The 21,673-nt window shown below is 40.4% G+C and overlaps 1 protein-coding gene across 1 annotated transcript; it reads right to left on the bottom strand.

Annotated features, from left to right (window-relative positions):
• Positions 1-4,518: 4,518 nt before the first annotated feature.
• On the bottom strand, positions 4,519-5,511 carry LOC308267323 (olfactory receptor 51M1-like; the record flags this gene model as incomplete). The annotated part of the gene is made up of 1 exon (XM_080701973.1): positions 4,519-5,511. The coding sequence occupies one exon, from the start codon at positions 5,509-5,511 to the stop codon at positions 4,519-4,521; it is 993 nt and encodes a 330-aa protein (XP_080558099.1).
• Positions 5,512-21,673: the final 16,162 nt, after the last annotated feature.

The raw sequence follows: 21,673 nt of genomic DNA, 5'->3' as shown, positions 1-21,673 counted from the left end.
AGTTTTAGTAGACGCATGTGTATGGAATCTACGACAGAATTTGGAGCATGCTAACGAATCTATTTGCTATTAGTCCTGAAACAAAAACTGACTTCCTTGTAAAGTCTACTTCCATTTTAATATGATAGTGTGTTAGATCTTCACAGACAGTGCTGCATGACTGAAGGATTGGGAAACCTATGGAGAAGACTATAGGACTCAGAACTATAGGAGCCACAGAAAGACGGCGAGAAAGAGGATAATAAAAAATGGAGGAGAAATGAGGCTTCGGAAGGTAGAATGCGGGCCATGGAAAGGCTGAGAGGCAGTGGAAAGTGGCCTTCATAAGATTACACTAAATGGCTGAGGGAGGCTGAGACAGGAGGATCACAGGTTCCAGAACAGCCTCGGCAACTGAGCAAGACCTTCAGCAACTTAGTGAGACCCTGACTCAAAAACAAAAAATAAGAAGAGTTGGGGTGTAGCTTGGAGGTAGACTGTTCAAGGTTTAATGCCCAGAATAAAATTATATGTAAGGTGGGAAACAAATGGGGCTTTAGATAAATGTGGAGACAAATCAGTAGAACAGTGGAAAGGGTTGGGGGAGGAGAAAAAGAAAAACTGATGAAGGAAACAGTTTAAATAACACTATGTCCATATGTGAAGGTGTCGCTACCAATCTCACTAACGTGTACAGGGAGGGGTGGTAGTGGGTGGTATCTGGAGGAAGCACATTAGGTGCTGTGTGCATGCATGCTTGTATCACTTTACGCCTCACTATGATGTATAACTGCAATGCATCAATAAAAGTATAAAAACATATCTAGTGACTGCTGGGAGGGAGCCGTGGCTCCAGAAGCGCAGGTAGCTGGAAGGCCGTGAGAAGGCAACGGGAGAATGGAGTGAGCTCTGAAAGATGATGAGAGAGATGTTGAAGGACAGCAAAGGGAGAGCTGAGCAACAGAGAAACAGGGGATCCTGTAATTTAGAGGGAGAAACCCAGGGGCAGAGGATGAGGGAGACATGGGACTCAGAAGGAAGGGTTCACGGGCTTGAAGAGTGGAGAAGGACTGTGTTAGAGGGAGGACTGTTGAAAGATTGGGAGGAGGAAGACCAGGAGCAGAGAGATAGGGAGAGAGGAACGGGGAGGAGAAGAGACACTGAGGGAAATATCAGAAGTGTAGGGACCAAGAGAGAAAAACAGAGGGAAAGGTGGAGGGAGGTTACATGCAAGATACAGAAGGGTTTTGATAAGTCTCTTAAGAAACAGCAGGAGGGAGCCTGGGGGAGGAAAGAAGGGAATGGGAGACATGGTCAGATGCTAAAGGAATGCTGAGGAGAAGCCTGAGGGTAGAAGGAGGTGGGGCAGGGTGGAGCCTCTGTGGTCAGTGCCCTAGGGAAGGAGGCCGGGCCTCTCACTCAGCCTGTTGCTCAGCTTCCTCATCTCAAGCCTGCAGGACAGTGAAGAGGGTATGCAGGACTGTGGCCCTCCAGGGGCCTTGGTGTCATGATCCAGAGCAATGGTGCTGGGATAAGATCTGCATTCAAATCCTAAATTTACCTAGAAACTCTATGATGGCGCAGTTTATTTGCTCAACCTCAGTTTTCTCATAGGAAAGACTGAAACAGTTTACTCCCTCTTTAGAATAGAGAGCCATTTGCATGCAGTTTCAAGTGGGATATAGAATCATACACTCCATAGATGTAGATTATTATTATTTGCCATTTCCAATACTACCTCTTTTGGAAACTTCCTCATAATATTTATCTACCACATGCCAGATATGGCCTTTCCCTTCCCGTCCTCTGTGAGTGCCAAGAGGAAGTCAGTAAGTGCGCTGACAACAGTGAGAAGTATAATAAACCTGAGTTCCTGATTTTGGTCACAATTTTGGACAAGCCAGCTGCATGGTTTGGTAAAGTTACTAAATTTCCTAGCATCATAGTTTCGTTCTATGATGGAATATTTTTCAAACATGGCCTGCCTCCCTTCTAGAAAATTATATGGCTTAAGGAGACATTATGATATGCTCTGAGGCATTAGAAATTCTACCAGCTGAGGCATAAATATTGAGATTATGATTTCTTGCCTACTTCAACTTGCATCCCTCCACTGCAAAGCACAGCCCACTAACAAGTCTTAGTCTCTCCAACCAAAACCACCAGGCCAAGTATCATAGGACAGCAGCCTGCCCATAGACTGGCCATCCTCCTAGAAACTCCTGTCCCATAACTTGATTCAGAGTCCTCCTTGAGGTGATTGGGCTGGCTTCTTCCATCTACAAACCAAAGGACATTCAACAACTTACTAGTTCCTTTTCCTTTGTGGCTTCTTTTCAGGCCCCTGCAGTCCTTCCCGGCCTCCTCTGATTGACCCAGGATGAAGCTTTGCCTGGGCTGTGTGGTAATTACAAGGCTCTCTGTCTTTCTCCCTTGGATGTTGGGCTCTCAGAGTAACCTACTAAAATGAATGAAGACCTTACAAATACAAAAGAGGGATCAGAATCCTCCCAAAGCTTAGCTTTTGGGTGTCTTAATTATTTCCATGGAACATTAGACCCATGCGGTCCCTCTATGAGGTATTTCAGTGAGTCATATGACCCTTCACTCTCCTTCCCCACAGTTGTTAATTTTGTAAGAAGATTTGTTGGTTTGCCCTCAGTGTTACCCTTCTGTCTCCTCATCTTTCCCCAGACAAGACCTCCGTTGAGACTCTCCTTCCAACAAGGTAGTTGTTTACTCTCATTAGCTCAGCAGATATCTATAGATTATAAGGTTTGGCCAGATGTTTGGATGTAAAGATTAATAAGACACAATCTCTATCTTTGAGAAAATTATTTCTGTATGAGATAGATGTGAAACGATGAACTCTATCAGATAGAGCAAAAGCAGGCTTCAGAGGAGAAACAGATACTTGTGTGTGTTTATTACTGGGGATGGAACCCAGGGGCATTCTACTTCTGAGCCACACCTCTAATTCTTTTTATTTTGAAACAGAATCAGTCTTGCTAAGATGCTGCAGCTACCCTCAAACCTGTGATCCTCCTGTGTCAACTTCCCAAGGAAGGGGCATATTGTACCACACCTGGATTTTTGGTCTTCTTTATTAAGAGCTGCTCTTTCACTAGATATAGAATGCTAGATAGATAGGGAAACATGTGCAAGGAGGCTCAGAGTCATCACAAAGTGAAACCTTATAAAATTATGTGAATATATGTAAACTGAAAAATATATGTTTTGCCAACAAAATGTCAAACACAAAGGCCTATAGAAGCCTGAAGATATTAAGATGAGATAAAAATGATTCTACATGCAGGAGCAGGGGGCCAGGGATATGGAATGGCCCCAGAACATAGAGAACAGATAATGCCATTCACAGGAATAAAAGTAGCTTAGATAGCGCTGAGACTCCAAGAGCATTCTGTTAGCCAAGAACAGCAAGAGCTGCGATGCCAGTTTTAAGCTCACGCTCTCCTGGAGCAAAGGCCTTGCCACTTAGGATGCTATGGCGGTTGCCTGGGCTAAGCTTTGACATACTGCAGATCATTGTGCAAGATCCCGCAACTACAGCACATAGAGGTGAACACCGACTTCAGCCTCATATACCAATAGTAAAATTTTAGGGCTCGGTGGTCCACAGAAAGGTAAAATCAGAAATAAGAAGAGTGAGAGATCAGGTCGAGGGCTTTTTGACTTGAGGAACAGATTCAGAAGGGAGCAACTTTAGAAAGAGTTGCTGGAGCTCTGTCTGAACTGGGTTTTGAGAAGAATGCAGGAGTTTTCATGCATCATTTTGATTCAGGAATCTGTAGGATACTGCTTAGCCAGGATAGAAAGAGATGAAAAGAACCTTGGCCAGGTAGGGAAGATGGAAACAGTCCCAAGGATCCATGGGAGATGAATTTCCTGGGGTGAAAATGCCATTTATCTGGTCTCTTCTAGAATTTGTTCTGAGTGCTTTGTTATTTATTGCTTTGTTTTAGTGTTTGTTTTTTCATTTTTGGTTTTTGTAAATTGATGATCATTCTTGATGAAGTCTTCCTCTGTGTAGGTTTTGATGCTACCAAAAATGCCAGATCTCAGATGTAAGGGTAGCTATTATAATTTAATTAAGGTTGATATTCTTCTTTCTTTCTTTCTTTCTTTCTTTCTTTCTTTCTTTCTTTCTTTCTTTCTTCCTTTCTTCCTTTCTTTCTTCCTTTCTCTCTTTCTTTTCTGAGCTATACCTCAAGCTCTATTTTTTAAATTTGGAAACAAGGTCTTGCTAAGTTGCTGAGAGCTTCACTAAGTACCTGAAGATGGCCTTGAATCTATGATCCTCCTGTCTCAGCCTCTCAAGTCTGGGAACATAGGAATGTACCACCATGCCCAGCTAAGAGAAGGTCATATTTTTAATCCATATCTTAAGAAGAAAGTTCATCCGTATTTTATTTAGGGTAAGAAAAAAAACTTTGAAGATATGGTATATTGTAGTAGGTGCTCATCTCTATAGACTTTTGGTACAATTAGGGGCCTTGTTCTGGGTAGTTGGAGACACAGTTAGCCCCAGGGCTCAGCAGTGACCTTTTTAAGGCCTAGAAACTTGACAATGGCACAGCGGATCTCCTTGGTCTTAATACTGTATATAATTGGATTAAGCATGGGAGGTACAAACAGGTAGATGTTGGCCATAAGAAGGTGGACAGCAGGCGGGGCATGTTTTCCAAAGCGGTGCACCAGGGACAGCCCCGTCATGGGCACGAAGAACACTAGCACCGCACAGAGGTGTGAGGTGCATGTTTGGAAGGCTCGGAGCTGCTCCTCTCGGGAGGCCAGTCCTGCCACCGTGTGCAGGATGAGTCCGTAGGAGAGCACAATGAGCACCAGGTCCAGCATCACAGTGAACACCACCAGCGTCAGTCCATACAGGTTGTTGAAGGTGGTGTCTACGCAGTCCAGGTGTATCACTTCCTGGTGTAGGCAAAACGAGTGGGAGAGGACCAGAGAGCCACAGTAGGGAAAGGCCTTCAGGAGGAGGACAATAGGGACAAGGGCCACAGGTCCCCGGAGGATGACAAACAAGCCTGCCCTTATCACTCGCCAGCCGGTGATGATGACTGAGTACCTTAGCGGGTGGCAGATGGCCACAAAGCGGTCAAAGGACATGACAAGTAGCACTGAGGACTCCATGAAGGAAAATGAGTGGATGCAGAACATCTGGATTTGGCAGGCTCCAAAGTAGATACCATGGTAGTTGAACCAAAAGATTCCCATAGTGGTGGGCAAGGTGGACACCGACAGACCCAGGTCAGTGAGGGCCAACAAGGACAGCAGATAGTACATGGGTGTGTGCAGGCGAGGGCTGGTCTTAATAATTATCAGAATGAAACAGTTTCCTGAGATGGCCACCATGTACATCAAGAAAAAGGGGATGAAAATCCAGCGTTCGATGGCTTCCAAGCCCGGGAAGCCAGTGAGGTAGAACATGGGGCTAAAGTGGGAAATGTTGGACCAGGCGATGGAGTGAGGTCTGGGAGGATACTGGGCTGGCATTCTTCCAGGACCGACCTGAAAGTGAATGGATACTCCTGGTTATTAACTCTTCAGCTTTACTAAAACAGAGCCATAAGTGGCCTGATGGCCATCATTACCTTTAGTATTATCTATCCACTATTCTCAATTTCACTATATTATTGAAATTTTCTTTGAAAACATCACCTTCATAAGACTTTCCCCTATATATTCTTATTATTTCTATTTTTTCTCAGTTCTTTTTTTTGCTGTTTTACTGTCATTGTTTGTCCCTTGAGTATAGTTGTTCCTTCTTGGCAATTTTATGACAATATTATTTTTCCCTCAGGTGCTATCATTTACTCCTGCAATTCCATTAGCATTCATCTATTAATAAGCATGAAATTGATAAGTTTAGAACTTTTCTTTTGATTTCCAGATTCATATATATGAGTATATATGTACATATATCATATATATCATAATATATATGTGTATATATATATATCAGAATGCTGAGCATTTTATTATTTTGTACTGAGGAGATTGAACCCAGGTGCATTTTATCTCCAAGCTGCATCCCAGTCCTTTTTATTTTGAAACAAAGTCTAAGTTACTGAAGCCGGCCTTGAAACTGCAACCCGCAGCCTCCCAGGACTGAGAGCATTCACCACTGTACCTGGCTGAGCATTTGTATCTTGATGTTTCACAGTTAGCTCCAAAGCTTATGAAAATTTTACTTTTCCCATTAATTTTATTATTTATTTGTGTTTTTTTATCTTAGTGGTATAATTTTAAAAACTAAGCTGTTCTTTTTATTTCCATTTGTGATGCTGGGGAATCAAACCCAGAACCTTTCATATGCTAGACAAGTGCTCTACCACTAAGCTATACTCCTGACCCCAAACTTAACTTTGTTTAATTCCTTCTTTCATTTCACACCTCTTCCCAATAGCCAATCAATCAAAACCTCCTGGGATTTTCATCTATTAAATACCTCAGATGTGTTTGCTCACATCATCCTCACTGGTGCTATCGTAATTCAGGTTACTATTACCTCTTTCTAGATTATTCAAAATTTGTAGTTTGTATTTTTAATTAGTTGACTACATTGTAGCAGGAGAGGTATTTACAAAACCAAATTTGACATGAAGTACAAAACGTCCAAAATTACATTCAAGATCTTCCCGTATCCTATTTTTGTTTATATCTTTTATTCTGAAGTATTTTGATTTTCTCCTTTATCTTTTTGTTGCCAGTGACACTAAACAATTCTCCCAGTTTTTCTGATATTCTTGCTCATATCCAAACTTTGTCATTGTTCCTGGAATAGCTTTCCTTTACTCTTTGTCTAGCTAATTTCTATTCATACCCTCTGCCTCTGCTTAGACATCAAGTCCTTCAGAAAGCCTTTGAAATCCTCACGATTAGGCTGCATTCCCCTCCTGTGTGTTCTCACAGATTCCTTGTACTTTTACTACTGTTGTACTTTTTATGAAGGATTGTCAGTTTTCATATTGCCTCTAAGATAGGAATCTCTGTGAACAGAACCATGTCTGTCTTCCTTTTAAGTTTGAATTTTAGCTGTAGAAATTGGCTTTTTATCCTACCACATCACTGGAACCCTTTAAGTATCATTTGAGTGAGCTGATAAATATTTATCTTTACCATTAATCTTCCTTCCTTCCTCCCTTCTTTCCTCCCTTCCTTCTTCCTTCTCTCTTTCTTTCTTTAGCACTGGAAATTAGATCTAAGGGTATTCTACCATTAAGCTACATCCACAGCACTTTTAATTTAAAAAGTTATTTTGAGACAGAACCTTTGTAAGTCTACAAGGCTGGCTTTGAATTTGCAATACTCTTGCTACCTCAGTTAGGTCCTCACCTTCTCTCCACTATGGTTTCTCATTCTTTGTCTGGAGTCCCCGCTATGTCCCAATTTCTCCCTAGCTTCCACATATGAGGGAAAACATCTGACTTTTCACTTTTTGTGACTGACTAATCTCGCTTAGCATAACAGTCTCCAGTTCCATCCATTTCCCTGCAAATGACATAATTTTGTTTTTCTTTATGGGCAAGGATGTGGAGAAGTAGGAACTCTAATACATTGTTGGTGGGGTTGCAAATGATTGCAACCACTATGGAAGACAGTGTGGGAGTCCTCAGAAATGGGAATCTACCCAAAAGAAGTGAAACCAGACTACCATAGTAACACATAAATATCTATTTTTATAGCTGCATAATTCATAATTGCCAAACTATAGAACCAGCCGAGGTGCCCATCAACAGATGAATGTATTACAACATTATGGAATAATTTTGAAATTATACACAGAATGGGATTCTGCTCAGCCTTTCTCTTTGAATATCCCTGCATCTATTCATTTGTGTTCATTCCCATGCCCATTGTCCTAGTTCTTAGTTTTTCTTCACCATCCATCTGGTCTCTCTGCCACTTACTTCTTGATTCATCCTCCACTACAGTCATGGGATTATCTGAAAAATGAAAGCTCTGTGACCTACTGCACTATTTTCAGTCCTTTAATAGCTTTCTTTTCACTAAGATAAAGCACTAAGGTAATAGTTTCAATTTACTGAGATCAGACATGATTCTGACACTATATGGAACTTTACATAATCTTGCATATTTCTCATAACTATGAATCCTTTTATCTTCACTTTAGAGGAGGAAACTACAAGAAAGGCAAATAATATTTGTAAGGACTCACAGTGAGAATATCAGAGATAGGACTGAGCCCATGTCTGCCTCACTGTGGCCCTAATGTAAGGTAATAGTCTATACTATTAATTACAGTCCTAATGTCTGTAGTAGTCTGTATTTGCTGGGCTCTTCCTGCCTTGGCCCCTTTCCAAAACCACCTTTGCCTACTCTAGTCAACACTCTCATATCATTCTTTATTTTCCCATGTGTCCTTTTCTTATTTTTTCTTTCATATTTCTTGCTTTCTTGGAAAAAACAAAAACAAACCAAACAAAGGAACCCTCTGTTTTTCATAACCAGAAGTAGTTATCAGTCATTGAAAACAATACAAATATGATTCTTACAAACAGTTCTTAGTTTCTTTGGGTAGAATTAGTAAGTTTTCATTACTCAAATAGTATATTTTGTCTAGCACTTTAAAGTATAAATACACATACATATCCTTTATATTATGAAAGCTTTATACTTATAAAAAAAATATACTTCTCAGCCAGGCGTGGTGGCACACGCTTGTAATCCCTGCGCTTGGGAGGCAGAGACAGGAAGATTGCGCAGGTTCAAAGCCAGCCGCGCGTGCTGGCTTAGGAGACCCTGTTTCCAAAATAAAAATGTAAAAATAGGTCTGGGAGTTTAGCCCGGAGGTAGAAGGGCTTCCAGGAACCCCAGTACCACAAAAAAAAAAGAATATACTTCTCTATAGAATATTCTTACATATATATTAGAATAAGTAAAATATATACAAGTACAAGTAACATATAAGTTTATAGATTTACTTACAAAAATAAAATGTTATTTAAATATTCATCATGAATTCTTTATATACATTATAGGTACTATTGACATATAAGTATAAAATATAACATAAAATATATATATGTTATAGATAAAATTGTATAAAATGACAGCATATATTATACATTTATACAACATACAAAATCTTATTCATGTAGTATGTATAGTATTTATATACATATTTACAGGTATTTCTTATATATATTTGACATGTAATTTTTAACCCAACGTTTATTTTAACCAAGTAGATTGGGATTCTCTCAGATTCTTGGAGCCTAGGACAGTGTCCATCACATGGTGGACAACAATGTATATTTTTTGCATGAAAAACTAAAATTGAGTAAATGAAGAGATAAAGCACTCACCTCTTAATCTGATTGACTTGTACTCAGAACACCCATTGCTCTGGTTGCCTGGAATTCTGTGCTCAGCTCTGTGCTCATTAACTTCAGAGTAATAGGACTGGATAGGAAGAGGGGTCTGTCAGAAGTAAGACTTCTCCAAAGATACCACAAAATAGATGAGATTTTTTTTCTTGGAAAGGAAGTTCTAGGGAGTTTCTCCTGTCAATGGGAGACAATTCCACATATGACGGAAGAGCAACCTGCGTCTCTCAATTTCCACGCAGAGACAGAGCAGTCCACTGGCCAGTCCAAAATCAGTCCTGTCTAATTATAGTGTAATTATAATGCAGCTAAGATACTGGTGAGATCCGAGAAAGAACTTTCTAAAAAGAGGGGCTTCCAGGGTGCAGTGAGTAACTATCTTTGTCAGACACATTATTTTTTAAGAATTTAGTATTTGCTGTTTTTAAAATGAGTAATCGGTGGAGGCACTGTTGCTTATGACTAGAAAGATATGCAGATGAAGCAATGTCGAAGCATAGAGACTTGGGTCCGATTCCTCATTCCTGAACCCTAGAGAACATCCCCACCACAAACACAGCTTCTTTTGAGTAGGGCAGATGAGGACCTTGGAGGAGGAGGTCATACCCTGAATGCCGGGGGGGGGGGGTGGTTCACAGGGATGGCTTGTCTGCTTCAGTCTAAGCAGACTGAGCGCAAGATCTTCCCTAAGTTCACTGGTGTGACACAGAAAAGCACTGACAGTATTTGTTGGATGAATAATTGACTATTTCATTGATGGGAGAAAAAGGAAGGTGGAGTGTACCAGACAGTCGGCACAGAGCAGTATGTAGTGACAGCAGGGATGCCTGTGGGAGAATGCTCTGTAGATGTGATCCAGGGAGGGCCTGGCTCGCCACGTAGGCCCTGGATGGGACGAGGGGCAGCCCTTTCTCCTGACCTTCATACAGGGTACTGCAGAAGGCCTCTCCTCTCCTCCAGCAAGCCTGTCATTGGCTCTGCTTCCCTCTGTAGATTCTGAGAGTATCTGAAATGCATAGGATTCTGTGGAGATCCCAGATGCTAAACTTTCACTTTACAAGTGAAACAACCTAAGGCCAAGTGTGGAGGCGGTGGGAATACATTTGCATAAAATTACTCAAATGTTTATGAGAGAGGCAGAGTCAGAACTGAGACCCTTTTCTTCAACAACTAGTGCTATTTCGGAGACAGCCATGCATCCCCCTCTTTCTGCATTTTTCCCTTTCTTGCTAATATGTTGCCCTAATACCCCCAACCCTAAAGCACAGGACAGTAGCGGAAACTCACCAGCAGCTGCTAATTTTAATAATGTGAAGCCTGAGTAAACCACACTATAGGCAAGGGTGTTTTCAGGGTCATGGAGAGGCGCTAGGCTGGTGGCTGTCAGGGAAGGATTTATCTTTTCCTCTGGGCTTGTGAAACACTTGTCCCAGCAGGGAGAACCTAGGGACAAATAAGAAATCCCCAGAGCAGAGACCACTGTGAGCAGGAGACTTTCACTACCTCTACCCATCTCTTCTTCCACAGGGCCACCGGAAGCTGACCAGTCCTAACTTTATACTGTTTGATATCTAACTGCAGCAACAAGTCAGCATTGCCTCACTCCATTTCTTTTTGTGCTATGAGGAACAAACCCCCATCAGCTGTGAGTTCATTCACTCCCTCGCCTTGTCTTCTACAATGGACCCATAGCTTGCCAGACCCCACATGGTATACAAAGAGGAGGATTGTCCGTGGATGCCATGGTCACTTCTAAATTGCTCATCTGCTTTGTAGCATCACAACCACAACTCCCCTAAGCACCTCTCGCTCCAGCACTTATTTTTCTATTTTCCCCTTTTCTTTTTAAAAAATATTAAACATATAAGATTTCATTCAGAAAAGCAGTCTTCCTTTGTACAGTAAGACTGTTATCTGTGTTTACATGTTTATACAAGATTTTTAAGGCTTTGGTATCAAGATTATGCGACCTTCATAAGATGAGTTGGGAAGCAATTGTTTTCAAAGCTCTATAACCCTAAGATAGAGCCTGGGAACTTTGTCTTTCCTGAAAGTTTGTAGGATAAGAACCCCCAAGATTTTTCTAGGCTCAATTTTTATTCTGAAGACATATAAGTGGCTAATCTCAGAAAAAGCAAAGGGTCATATATTTTCTCTCACCTGTGGAAGCCAAGGAGTAATTGGGATACAAGAGGGACTTTAGATAATAGAGGAGAAACTCCAGTGGAGTGAGGAAGGTGGTCTAGGGAAAGGGGGCAACTGAGGGAGGATCGATGAAAGAATTACTTCCATTGACATTATGCACATATGTGAGAATACCAATGTCAATCTCAATATCCTGTATGGGAAAGGGGGGAGTGGGGCGGGAGCCAGGGAGAAGCCCACCAAGTGCTGTGTGTGTGTGTGTGTGTGTGTGTGTGTGTGTGTCACTATCATGATGAACTGCATTATGATGCACCATAATGCACCAATAAAAGTATAAAAATAACTTTCTAACAAATTTTCACTGTTATCATTTTTATGACCCTATGCTTTTAGGTAATTTACATTTCCCCAGACTATTTTACATCTGGATTTTCAAAAAGTGTTAGTAAAGACTTGTCATTAGTTTTCTTTCATATGTTTAAAACTCAATAAAAGTAACCCTAAAAAACTATTTGGAAGCCTATTATTATATGCCAGGACTGATCTGAGGTATGTATACAAAATAGACAGAAATTCTTAGTCATGGTCTACAAATTTCAGTGTAATAGAAAATTTCACTCCTAGTATCCATGATTTAGGCATTATTCTAATTTTAGGCAATTTATTTATTTATTTATTTACTTATTTATTTATTTATTTATTGTGGTTCTGGGGTTCCTGGAAGCCCTTCTACATCTGGGCTACACTCCCAGACCTATTTTATACTTTTTATTTGGAAATAGGGTCTCCTAAGCCAGCACGCACGGCTGGCTTCGAACCTGCGCGATCCTCCTGTCTCCGACTCCCAAGCGCTGGGGTTACAAGCGTGCACCACCACGCCCGGCTAGGCATTTTATTTTTAATCAGCTTTCAGAAATATTTTTCAAATTTTAGTAATGTGTTGATATAATGAACCTTGAAATATTTATTATTTATGGAGGCTATGTTTCTAATTTATCCAAGCATGGTTATTATTAATATTAACACATATTCTACTCTTTGAAAAATAATTTATTTTCCCTTTGTCTCTGACAACTACTCTGAGCCCAGAAGTCACCCAAATTAAATCCTTTCCTATACAATTTCACTCGAAATACATGTCCAGTGTCTCAGGCTTTCCCAAGGTTTTCTACTCAACTTAATCCATAGGACATATCTTTTACAAGTCCTCCAATAAGCACCATTTCCAACATTTCTTGGTTTCTTTAAGTACTTGGTAGAAAATTTCATCCCATCACATTTAGGAAAGATAATTTGATTTCTTCCTCAGTTCTTGTTATAGAACCTGGATTGATGTGATCAGATCATGTGCATGCTTCCCTTTCTACATGCACACACCCAACACACAGATGTATACATTCATGTACATACACATAAACACACACACTTTTGGAAACTGGCATGAAATAAGTATTATATCCTCAGATCAGAGTATGATTGGTCAGAATTGTATGATAGCGAACCCACAAAATAGACCCAAAATGAGGGCAGAGAGCCATGAAGCACATGGTATGCTGGTAGTGTTATCAGAATCCACCTACGTGGCTCCCACCTTAGACCAGGTGAATGAGCAGTGGATAGGCCAGAGTGCAGTGGGCAGACTCAGGATGACAGAGTGGGATGCAGAAATCAGAGTATCCTACCAAACTGCAGTCCATGACGAGGGCTCTGATTTGGGTACCAAAAAAAAAAAAAAAAAAAAAAAAAAGAAAAAGAAAAAGAAAAAGAAAGCTATCTTTATTTAGGTTATAAAAGAGGGATTTTCTACCAAAAAAAAAATATGTATTTACTAAGAATATGATTTTGGCCTTTTCCAGAGGGAGTTTACTCAGGGAGAATATAGTAACAATAATGTTGCTCTAATTGCCACCACCAAAAAAATATTACTATTGTTTGAGGGCACCTATCACATATAAGGTGGTACAACAATTACCTTAAGTAGAACACAAAAGATGGACATAAACATTCTGTGAATATGGGTGTGTAGCAGCAGCCACAGGGGAGGACTAGGAAAGACCCCCGAACTGAGCTATGAGGTGAGAATTGACTCTAAGATGAGGCTTTATAAAAGGAATTGCCAGGAAAGAGTAGCTTAAATAAGGGTTTAGAGTAAAGAAAACTTGATATGTTTTGAGAAGTATAAAGTATTCTAACACTCAATACAACCAACATTTATGAGAGTCATGGCCTTGGACTGTATTGAGGTAGGTGGAAGCAAGACTACGAAAGGGCTGAGATGGCATGTCAACTTTCGTCTGCATTTTGATGGCTGGGTTTAAGAAGGCAGAGAATGACTGTAATGTATGTTCTCAGAGTGCACACTAGCATGATGAAGGAAGGGTTAAATGGTGCACCGTAGACGGGTGTTATTCTGGTGTGTGGAGGTGGGTGAGGGTATGTAATCAATAACTTTATATTAATAAACAGTAATACTCTTTCATGGATAGTTTGTTACTTATTTAGGCATCTGTACTTGCCATTTTACTTTTACTAGACTCTATAACAATTTTATACTCTTCTTTTAATTATATAATTAAAGGACTAGCACAAAAGCAACAGTAAATAAAAGCCAAACAATAAAACTTAATAGTTTTTGCTATTCCATTCTTTTAAATTAACTTCAAATTGATTTCATTACAGGAGTCTTCATTGAGTGCTCATGAAATTATATTAAAATTATTATCAATTTTCACATTAATCAATTAAGAACCTACTATGATTAAGTATCTACTAGGAAAACCCTTGAGAATGGCATTGTAGATATCTAAGCAAATATGACATGGTCTTGCCTTGTTGAAATACTTGTTTAATTAAAAAGGTAGATTGTTAAATAGAATTCATGAGTCAGTGTGACCAGCCCAGGCAAAGGTGATTTCTGAAGACAGGAGAGGTAGAGGTTGACAGGGACAACAAAGGAGAGGCTGTTGGCCCGTCTCTGTTGCCAGAGTAACGTTGGACTCTCGTGGATGCAGAGTGAGGTGAAGGGAGTGTGTGATGGGTGGGCACGTGGATTATCAACATGTTGGTGTGAGTTACTCAGGCCCCAACTGTGCATGTATGAGACTCCATTACCAAAGTATCTAAATCCATTACTAAAAGTACCAGAATAACAGTGCCTATTTGTAAATGTGATAGTGATTTTCAGTGTCATATTGAGTGTGTGTGTGTGTGGGGGGGGGGGGGGAGTCACTGTATGTGTGTTTTAGGTTTAAGAGAGAGAGGGAATCTGTCTGTTATACTTTTCAGGAGCCCATTATAAATTCTATTTAAAAGACTTTCTTCCCAGAATCCTAGCCCGCTGAGTCAAGATTGGCAGGGTGTGAATATGAAGTTCTGGAGTTTCAACTCCAGAAGTGAAGCCACCAGGTCAATGCCCATGCCATCGTTTCCCAGTATAGCCACGAGGGGGCGCATTCAGCCCAAAGATGAACTTGAATTCAGGCTGGCACCAGAGTCCCTCCACGCCCCAGATCCCCTTTCTTCCAGCACCACTTTCCCATGTCATCTATACCTGCTCCACAGTCTGAGAGCTGCTAATCAGTCTATTTTTTTCTTTAAAGAATGATCCCTCATGGATACACAAAATAGTCATATCAACATTCATATAAAACTACAGAAATCCCTGAAGTGGTTGGAGACAATACTTTTCTCTACTTTTTCAGATGTATGTATGTATGTATGTATGTATGTATGTATGTATGTATTGATAGTACTGGGGGTGAAACCCAGAGGATTCCTACCTCTCGGCTTTACTCCCAGACCTATTTTATATTTCATTTAGAAACAGGGTCTCTCTAAGATGCTGAGAGCCTAAGTAGCTGAGGCTGGCTTCGAACCTGTGCCATCCTCCTGTCTCAGCCTCTCAAGCGCGGGGATTACAAGTGTGTGCCAACACACCCAGCTACTTTTTCAGATTTAAAAAACAATCCCTGCACTTGGGAGGCCAGACAGGAGGATCCTGCAGGTTCGAAGACAGCCGCGCTGGTTTAAGAGACCCTGTTTCCAAATAAAAATATAAAAAATAGGTCTAGGAGTGTAGCCCGGAGGTAGAAGGGTTTCCAGGAACCCCAGTAGTGCTAGCGCATGCACACACACACACACACACACACACACACACACACACAAACAATAGCCTCATGGGACACAAATCTTCCTGAGTGGCCTTTAGTCTAATATGTATTGACCATGACTTGAATCTCCATTATGATCAGACACAAACAGACCTAAATCATACTCTTATGCAGGGCTCTAAGTATCAGGCTCAGAGCCTCTCTTGGTGTTTCTATCATGCAAAATGATGACAGAGTCAGCTCAGTCCTCCCCTGGTGTGGGGCCCAGGTCTGTGAGAGCAGGACCTTACTGGATATACTTCATCTTGTGTGGGTCTTTGAGGCTGGAAAGTTTATGTCACATTTTATTTGTCCTTTTTCCTATCTCTCTGGATGCCTGCATCTATATGGGTATAGAGATTTTGGAATATTTTCAGAACAGTAATTTCCATAACTTTCCAGAACAATCCTCTCAGAAAGATCTTCTTTCCCTACATCTTTCCTCTCTTCAGTAACTTTGAAGAGGAACCAGTTTTTACTCTTATTGTTCTTCTTTGTTTATGCTCTGTCCAGCTCAAAGTACCCAAACAGGATCTCACCAAAGCATATCTGAGTCAGGTGTGGTGGCACATGCCTATAATGTCAGTACTTGAGAGGCTGAGACAGGAGGATCTCAGGTTCAAGGACAGTCTCAGCAACATAAAGAGACTCTCAGCAACCTAGCGAGACCCTGTTTCAAAACAAAAAATAAAATAGGGCTGGGGCTGTAACTAGGAAGCAGAATATCCCTGGGATCCATCCCCTGTACCAAAAATAAACAAATCAAAAGGGCCGAGGGTGTAGCTCAGAGATAGAATGCTCCTAGGTTCAGTCCCCAGTACCAAAACAAACAAACAAACAAAAACAAAAAACTAAAAAAACAAAAAAACAGATTGATAGTCCTAAACTTTTTTCCCTAGGCCATCCCATCACCTCTTAGAGAAGTCAAATGGAGAAGGAGGTAACTTCTCAAAGGCCTGGATGCTTTGCTATTCAAGTTTGTTGCAAGCACATTGTATCTCACTATATATCAGAAAATAGAGTTTTCTCTTAGAAAGAGAGAATTGGTTTTGATTATACTGAGTGGCTATTGCAACATATTAGAGAAATAATGCTAGGAGTTTAGAGAGCCTTTAAAATGCTTTAAGAAGAACCATAACAATCATTGGTTTTAGAATACTAGAGCAACAAAATACTTGAGAAACCTAATGATAATTTCAATGGGAGATGAATGAAGCACATGGTGAGAATTCACCTATTACTTATATTGCAAATTGTCAAGATCTGGATCAAGTCTGATATGCCAACTACATTCCTCTTATTTTTTTTGCCATGATAAATAAATTCTATATTGTAAACAAATTAACAAGTCAGCTAAAATGCCTTCTTACTAATGAAGGAATTTATGTAATATTCCTATTGATTAATTAAACTATTAACAGGTGATGCAATTTTGAAGAAATTCTCAGACTAAACAGAGTCTTTCTAAATTGTCCATGATGAGCCGGGCGTGGTGGCGCACGCTTGTAATCCCAGCATTCGGGAGGCTGAGACCAGAGGATCGTGGTTTGCAAACAGCCTCAGCTACTTAGTGAGGCCTTCTGCTACTTACTGAGACCCTGTTTCAAAATAAAGAATAAAAAATAGGGCAGGGGGTGTAGCTCGGAGATTCAATGCCCCTGGGTTCTATCTCCAGACCCGCAATAAACAAACAAACAAACAAACAAACAAACAAACAGTCCATGATGTCCTTCTTGAGGAAGAATACAAGAAATAAATGAAATTGGTAGAAACAAGGCATAAAGAAAGAACAAGAGAAAGGTAACTTTAATATGAAAACCAGTGGCAAAATTCCTCACCTTTACTCATCAGCCAGGACTGTTAGTCTCAAATATCTGAGGAATTTTCAAGTCTTTAATATACCCTGAACACTGCTGACAATCCTCAAAGAGGTATCTACTAATCAAACAACAGAGATCACACAAAAGATCCAGAAAGGTGGTTAGACACCAAATTGGAAATCCACTTACTCACAAAAATATCAATAATTATTCACCCTTCACATATTTGTGCAGAAAAGATATCTGTTGGTCAGAGAACAGAGGTTACATGAAGCAGTAATCTCTTTGGGTATTATTAGCCATTCTACCTGTGAACAGTTTAAACAAAAGAACAATACCCTTGGGCACCAGTAACCCCATCCCTGGATAATCTAAACAAGAGAAACCTACTGATAAGATAGAAAAGATCCTATCAGGATCTAAGAGATTACCAATGACGATTTAGGGCTGATACCATCCTCAAATTCATCCTCCTGTCCATTTGTCACTAAAGTCTGTAAAAGAGTTGTACACCCCCAAATGCACCTCTCACTCTGGAGATGGCCCACGTTCTCCCTTGAATGTGTATTTCTTGCTTTCCTAATTAAGTTTCTGTGTCTGACCAACTCTGACTGGCTTGTGCTGAAATTCTTTTCAGTCATTTAAGCCAAGGACCCCCACTGGTCCTGCATTGCATTCTCCTCTCTTCCCAGCTGGAAATTCCTGTGGACCCATCACAGCATCAGACCTTCTCCAGTGACATTCTGATGTGGCAGGCTGAAAGGAGTCTACTGAAACTAAGAAAGCATATTCTCAAATTCTTTTGTATTGGAGATCTTGCTAATTTCTAGTTCACCTAACTCCTGTGATCTTTCTGCTTCCTTCATAATAATCTAGCTTGAGCCCAGGCAGAGCCACTCACTTCTAAAATCTTGATAACATGTTTTATTATCTCACCCTCTAAATCTCTTATTCCAGAGAAAGAATATCTAGAAGTCTTGATGAGCCAGGCATGGTGGCCCATGTCTGTAATCCTTGTAACTGGAAAGCTGAGACAAAGGATAGCAGGTTTGAGGCCAGCCTCATCAACTTAGGTCCTCAGCAACTTAGAGGGTTGGGGATGCATCTCAGAGATAGAATGTCACCTCTTAGTGTGTCCCACAAATGAATATTGGGCTCAAACACAGGGTCAGCAAAGTAAATACTCAGAGTGAAGACTTTAAGGAAGCACTCACTCTCGTGTCTGGCAAGAGCAAGATGGTCAACTGCAATTGTGAGACCCTAAAAGTGAGTCCTCCTTAAACCTTTACTGCAGCTGCCTTACTTTGCCTTTGGCTACTCTAAGCTCTGGGCACCTATTATGTGTTAAACATTAAAGATAAGCAACAATTAAAAATGGAATTTGGAGTTCATCCACTTCTGAGAGAGACAGTGGTTTGTAATCGATTGCAACAGGATAGTATAAATGCTTCCATAGAAATAAATCTAATCAGACATAAGGGTTTTCTTAGAAAACTTTTGAAAGAAGTAACCAGTTAAATTGATATGTGATAGAGTAGTGAATTAGTCACAAAAAAGGAAGAGAGATAAAATGTTCTAAGGATACAAGTAGCCAATGGAATATTTTCCAATGATGAACTCATCTTCTTAAAAGATGATGTGAAGAAAAAGAAGTTTATGAGTTTTAATTTTTATTTTTTATTTTTTTGTGGATCATATTGGAAAAGGCATACTTTCACGTAGTGCTTGTTGCCCTCCTCCCACTTTCCTTCCCCCCAAAAAATAAGTGCCCAGGTTAACCATGCTACATTCATACATATACACATATTTGAATGTAGCTCCTCCATTAATCAACCTCAGCCTTCTTCCTTTTCTAACCTTTCTTTCTAGCTTTGCTGAGGTTTCCCCTCCATTGTATGGAGTCCCTCTGGTATCCCTAATACTCCCTAGTTTTGGCATATTAGAGAAAACACATGTCCCTTCTCTTTCTGTGCTTGGCTGATCTCACTTAACATAATGTTCTCCAGGTCTTTCCATCTTCTTGCGAATGAGATAATTTTGTTCTTTTTTTTTTTTTCTTCTTGGTGGTACTGGGGTTCCTGGAAATCTTTCTACCTCTGGGCTACACTCCCAGACCTATTTTATATTTTTATTTGGAAACAGGGTCTCTTAATCCAGTGAGACCGGCTTCGAACCTGCGCGATCCTCCTATCTGCCTCTCAATGCGGGGATTACAAGCGTGCGCCACCACGCCTGGCTTTGTTCTTCCTTTTTACTGAGTAGAATTCCATTGTGTGTATTTCCCATACTTTTGCAATCCGTTCATCTGTTGATGGAGACCTAGGTGGGTTCCATATTTTAGCTATTATGAATTGTGTTGCTATGAATATGGATATGCATATGTTATTGTAATTCTCTGATTTCAATCCTTTTGGAAAGATCCCCAGGAGTGGTATAGCTGGAAATATACTTTATAAGAATTTTAAATGCAAAGCCAGGTCACTTGGTCACATCCCTGCCACATCACATCCTTAATGAGCAAGTGATTTAACCTCTTCCAGCTTCTCTTTCAGTAAGGTATGTTTATACTAATACATGATTTGAGAAATTCTAAAGAGAAGAAGGTTTGAAAAATAAATGATAATTCTTAAAAAAAAACAAAGCAGTCATTTATACCTTGAACTAATGCAAACCTTTTCACATATACTTTCTTAGGAAGCCTTAAGGAGAGGTGAAACAGCAGCCCTGTTCCTGTGTCCTTGACAGCGATGAGATGAGGATGCCTAAGGGGCAGCCTCCTTATCTTGGCCATGCAGGGTTGTCTGGTAAATAGGTGGAGTGGCTTGGACCCGGAGTCTCTGCCTCACTAAGGCATGTGAGGAAGGGGCAGGGCTTATCTACTGCTGACAGTGGACTGGGCTGTTATGGTGACTCTAGGAGATTATCACACTATTTTCTAACACAGGCTTTGCATGAAGGCTCCTCCCAGCCTTGACTTTATCCAGGATCCCACTGCTACAGGTTCTTCATTGGCTTCTGCCAGTAGCTACACACTGACTTTGGACTCAGGAGCTTATCACATAGTGACCACCATCACTGCAGACAGATGACCCTGGGTTCTCAGGTCTGGGAGTCTAAGAGTGTGCTTGGTATGTAGCACAATAAAATTACCTTTTTATCTCTCTTTATCAAAACCTGGGAAATTTAACAGATTATTATATATACCCAAATTTTAGAATTTAAAGAATTTCTCAAATCATGTAAGAGTATAAACATATCTTACTGAAAGAGAAGCTGAGAAAATAATGAAACTTTGAGAAAAGCCCAAGAATATTCATTTATCCAAACAATATTTTTAAGCACCTCCTATATCCCAGGCATGATGCCATTTCTAGCATACATCTGTGAATAAACAGTAAAAATTCCAGCTCTTATATTTTAACTATATGACATTGGACACATCTCTTAGACTCCTCAGCCTAAAATTATTGCCTGAAAATGAGACTAGTTTATTTTTCCCTCTGAGAAATAAATGCAGTATCAATTGATCACAGCAGTGCTTCCCATTCTCAGTCTGAATTAATCTCTTGGTGAACAAACAGCTGGTAGAATACACAGGGGCAAAAGGGAGCTGGCTCATATAGCTGAAGAGAGCAGTGAGGGAACGAGGTACTACATCCAGGCTCCAGAAGCACATGATATGTCTTCCTGTATTTCTATGGGTTTTCAAATTTATTTCTTACAAAATATGTTTACTTCATAGGGGAAGAAAAGGTAGATTGAAGTTTTTGCTTCTTCCAAACATCTGAAAGGAATTATTTAGAAACTAAGTTCTAAAGATCTCAGGGAGACATGTGGTTACCTTCCCATGCTCCATCACATCTTGACTGACATATGACTGCTTTTCCCTGTCTGTCAGCTCCAGCAAACCAACTCCCTGCCTTCGAGGCCATCACCTATTGCCCATACTAATCCCCCAGGCTAAGAATTACTGCATCCACTTGCTGACCTCCTCATTAGTCTTTTGTTCATAATTTCCATAGATATGACTATGGAAGGTTTTGATTCACACACCACCTCTTTAGGTCATGCTGAGATGGAGGGGACATTTGTTTCAGAAGCTCCTTCCTACGGTCCATCCCAACCTTCTTTCTCCTTTACTAATTTTTACAACATTAGAGATTTGGAGCTTTGAAACAATAGTTCTCAAGAT

Source organism: Muscardinus avellanarius (assembly GCF_963383645.1).
Source record: "Muscardinus avellanarius genome assembly, chromosome: 1".
Lineage (NCBI taxonomy): Eukaryota > Metazoa > Chordata > Mammalia > Rodentia > Gliridae > Muscardinus > Muscardinus avellanarius.
Note: the sequence above shows the minus strand (reverse complement) of the source record. Positions and strands in the feature narration are given on the sequence as shown.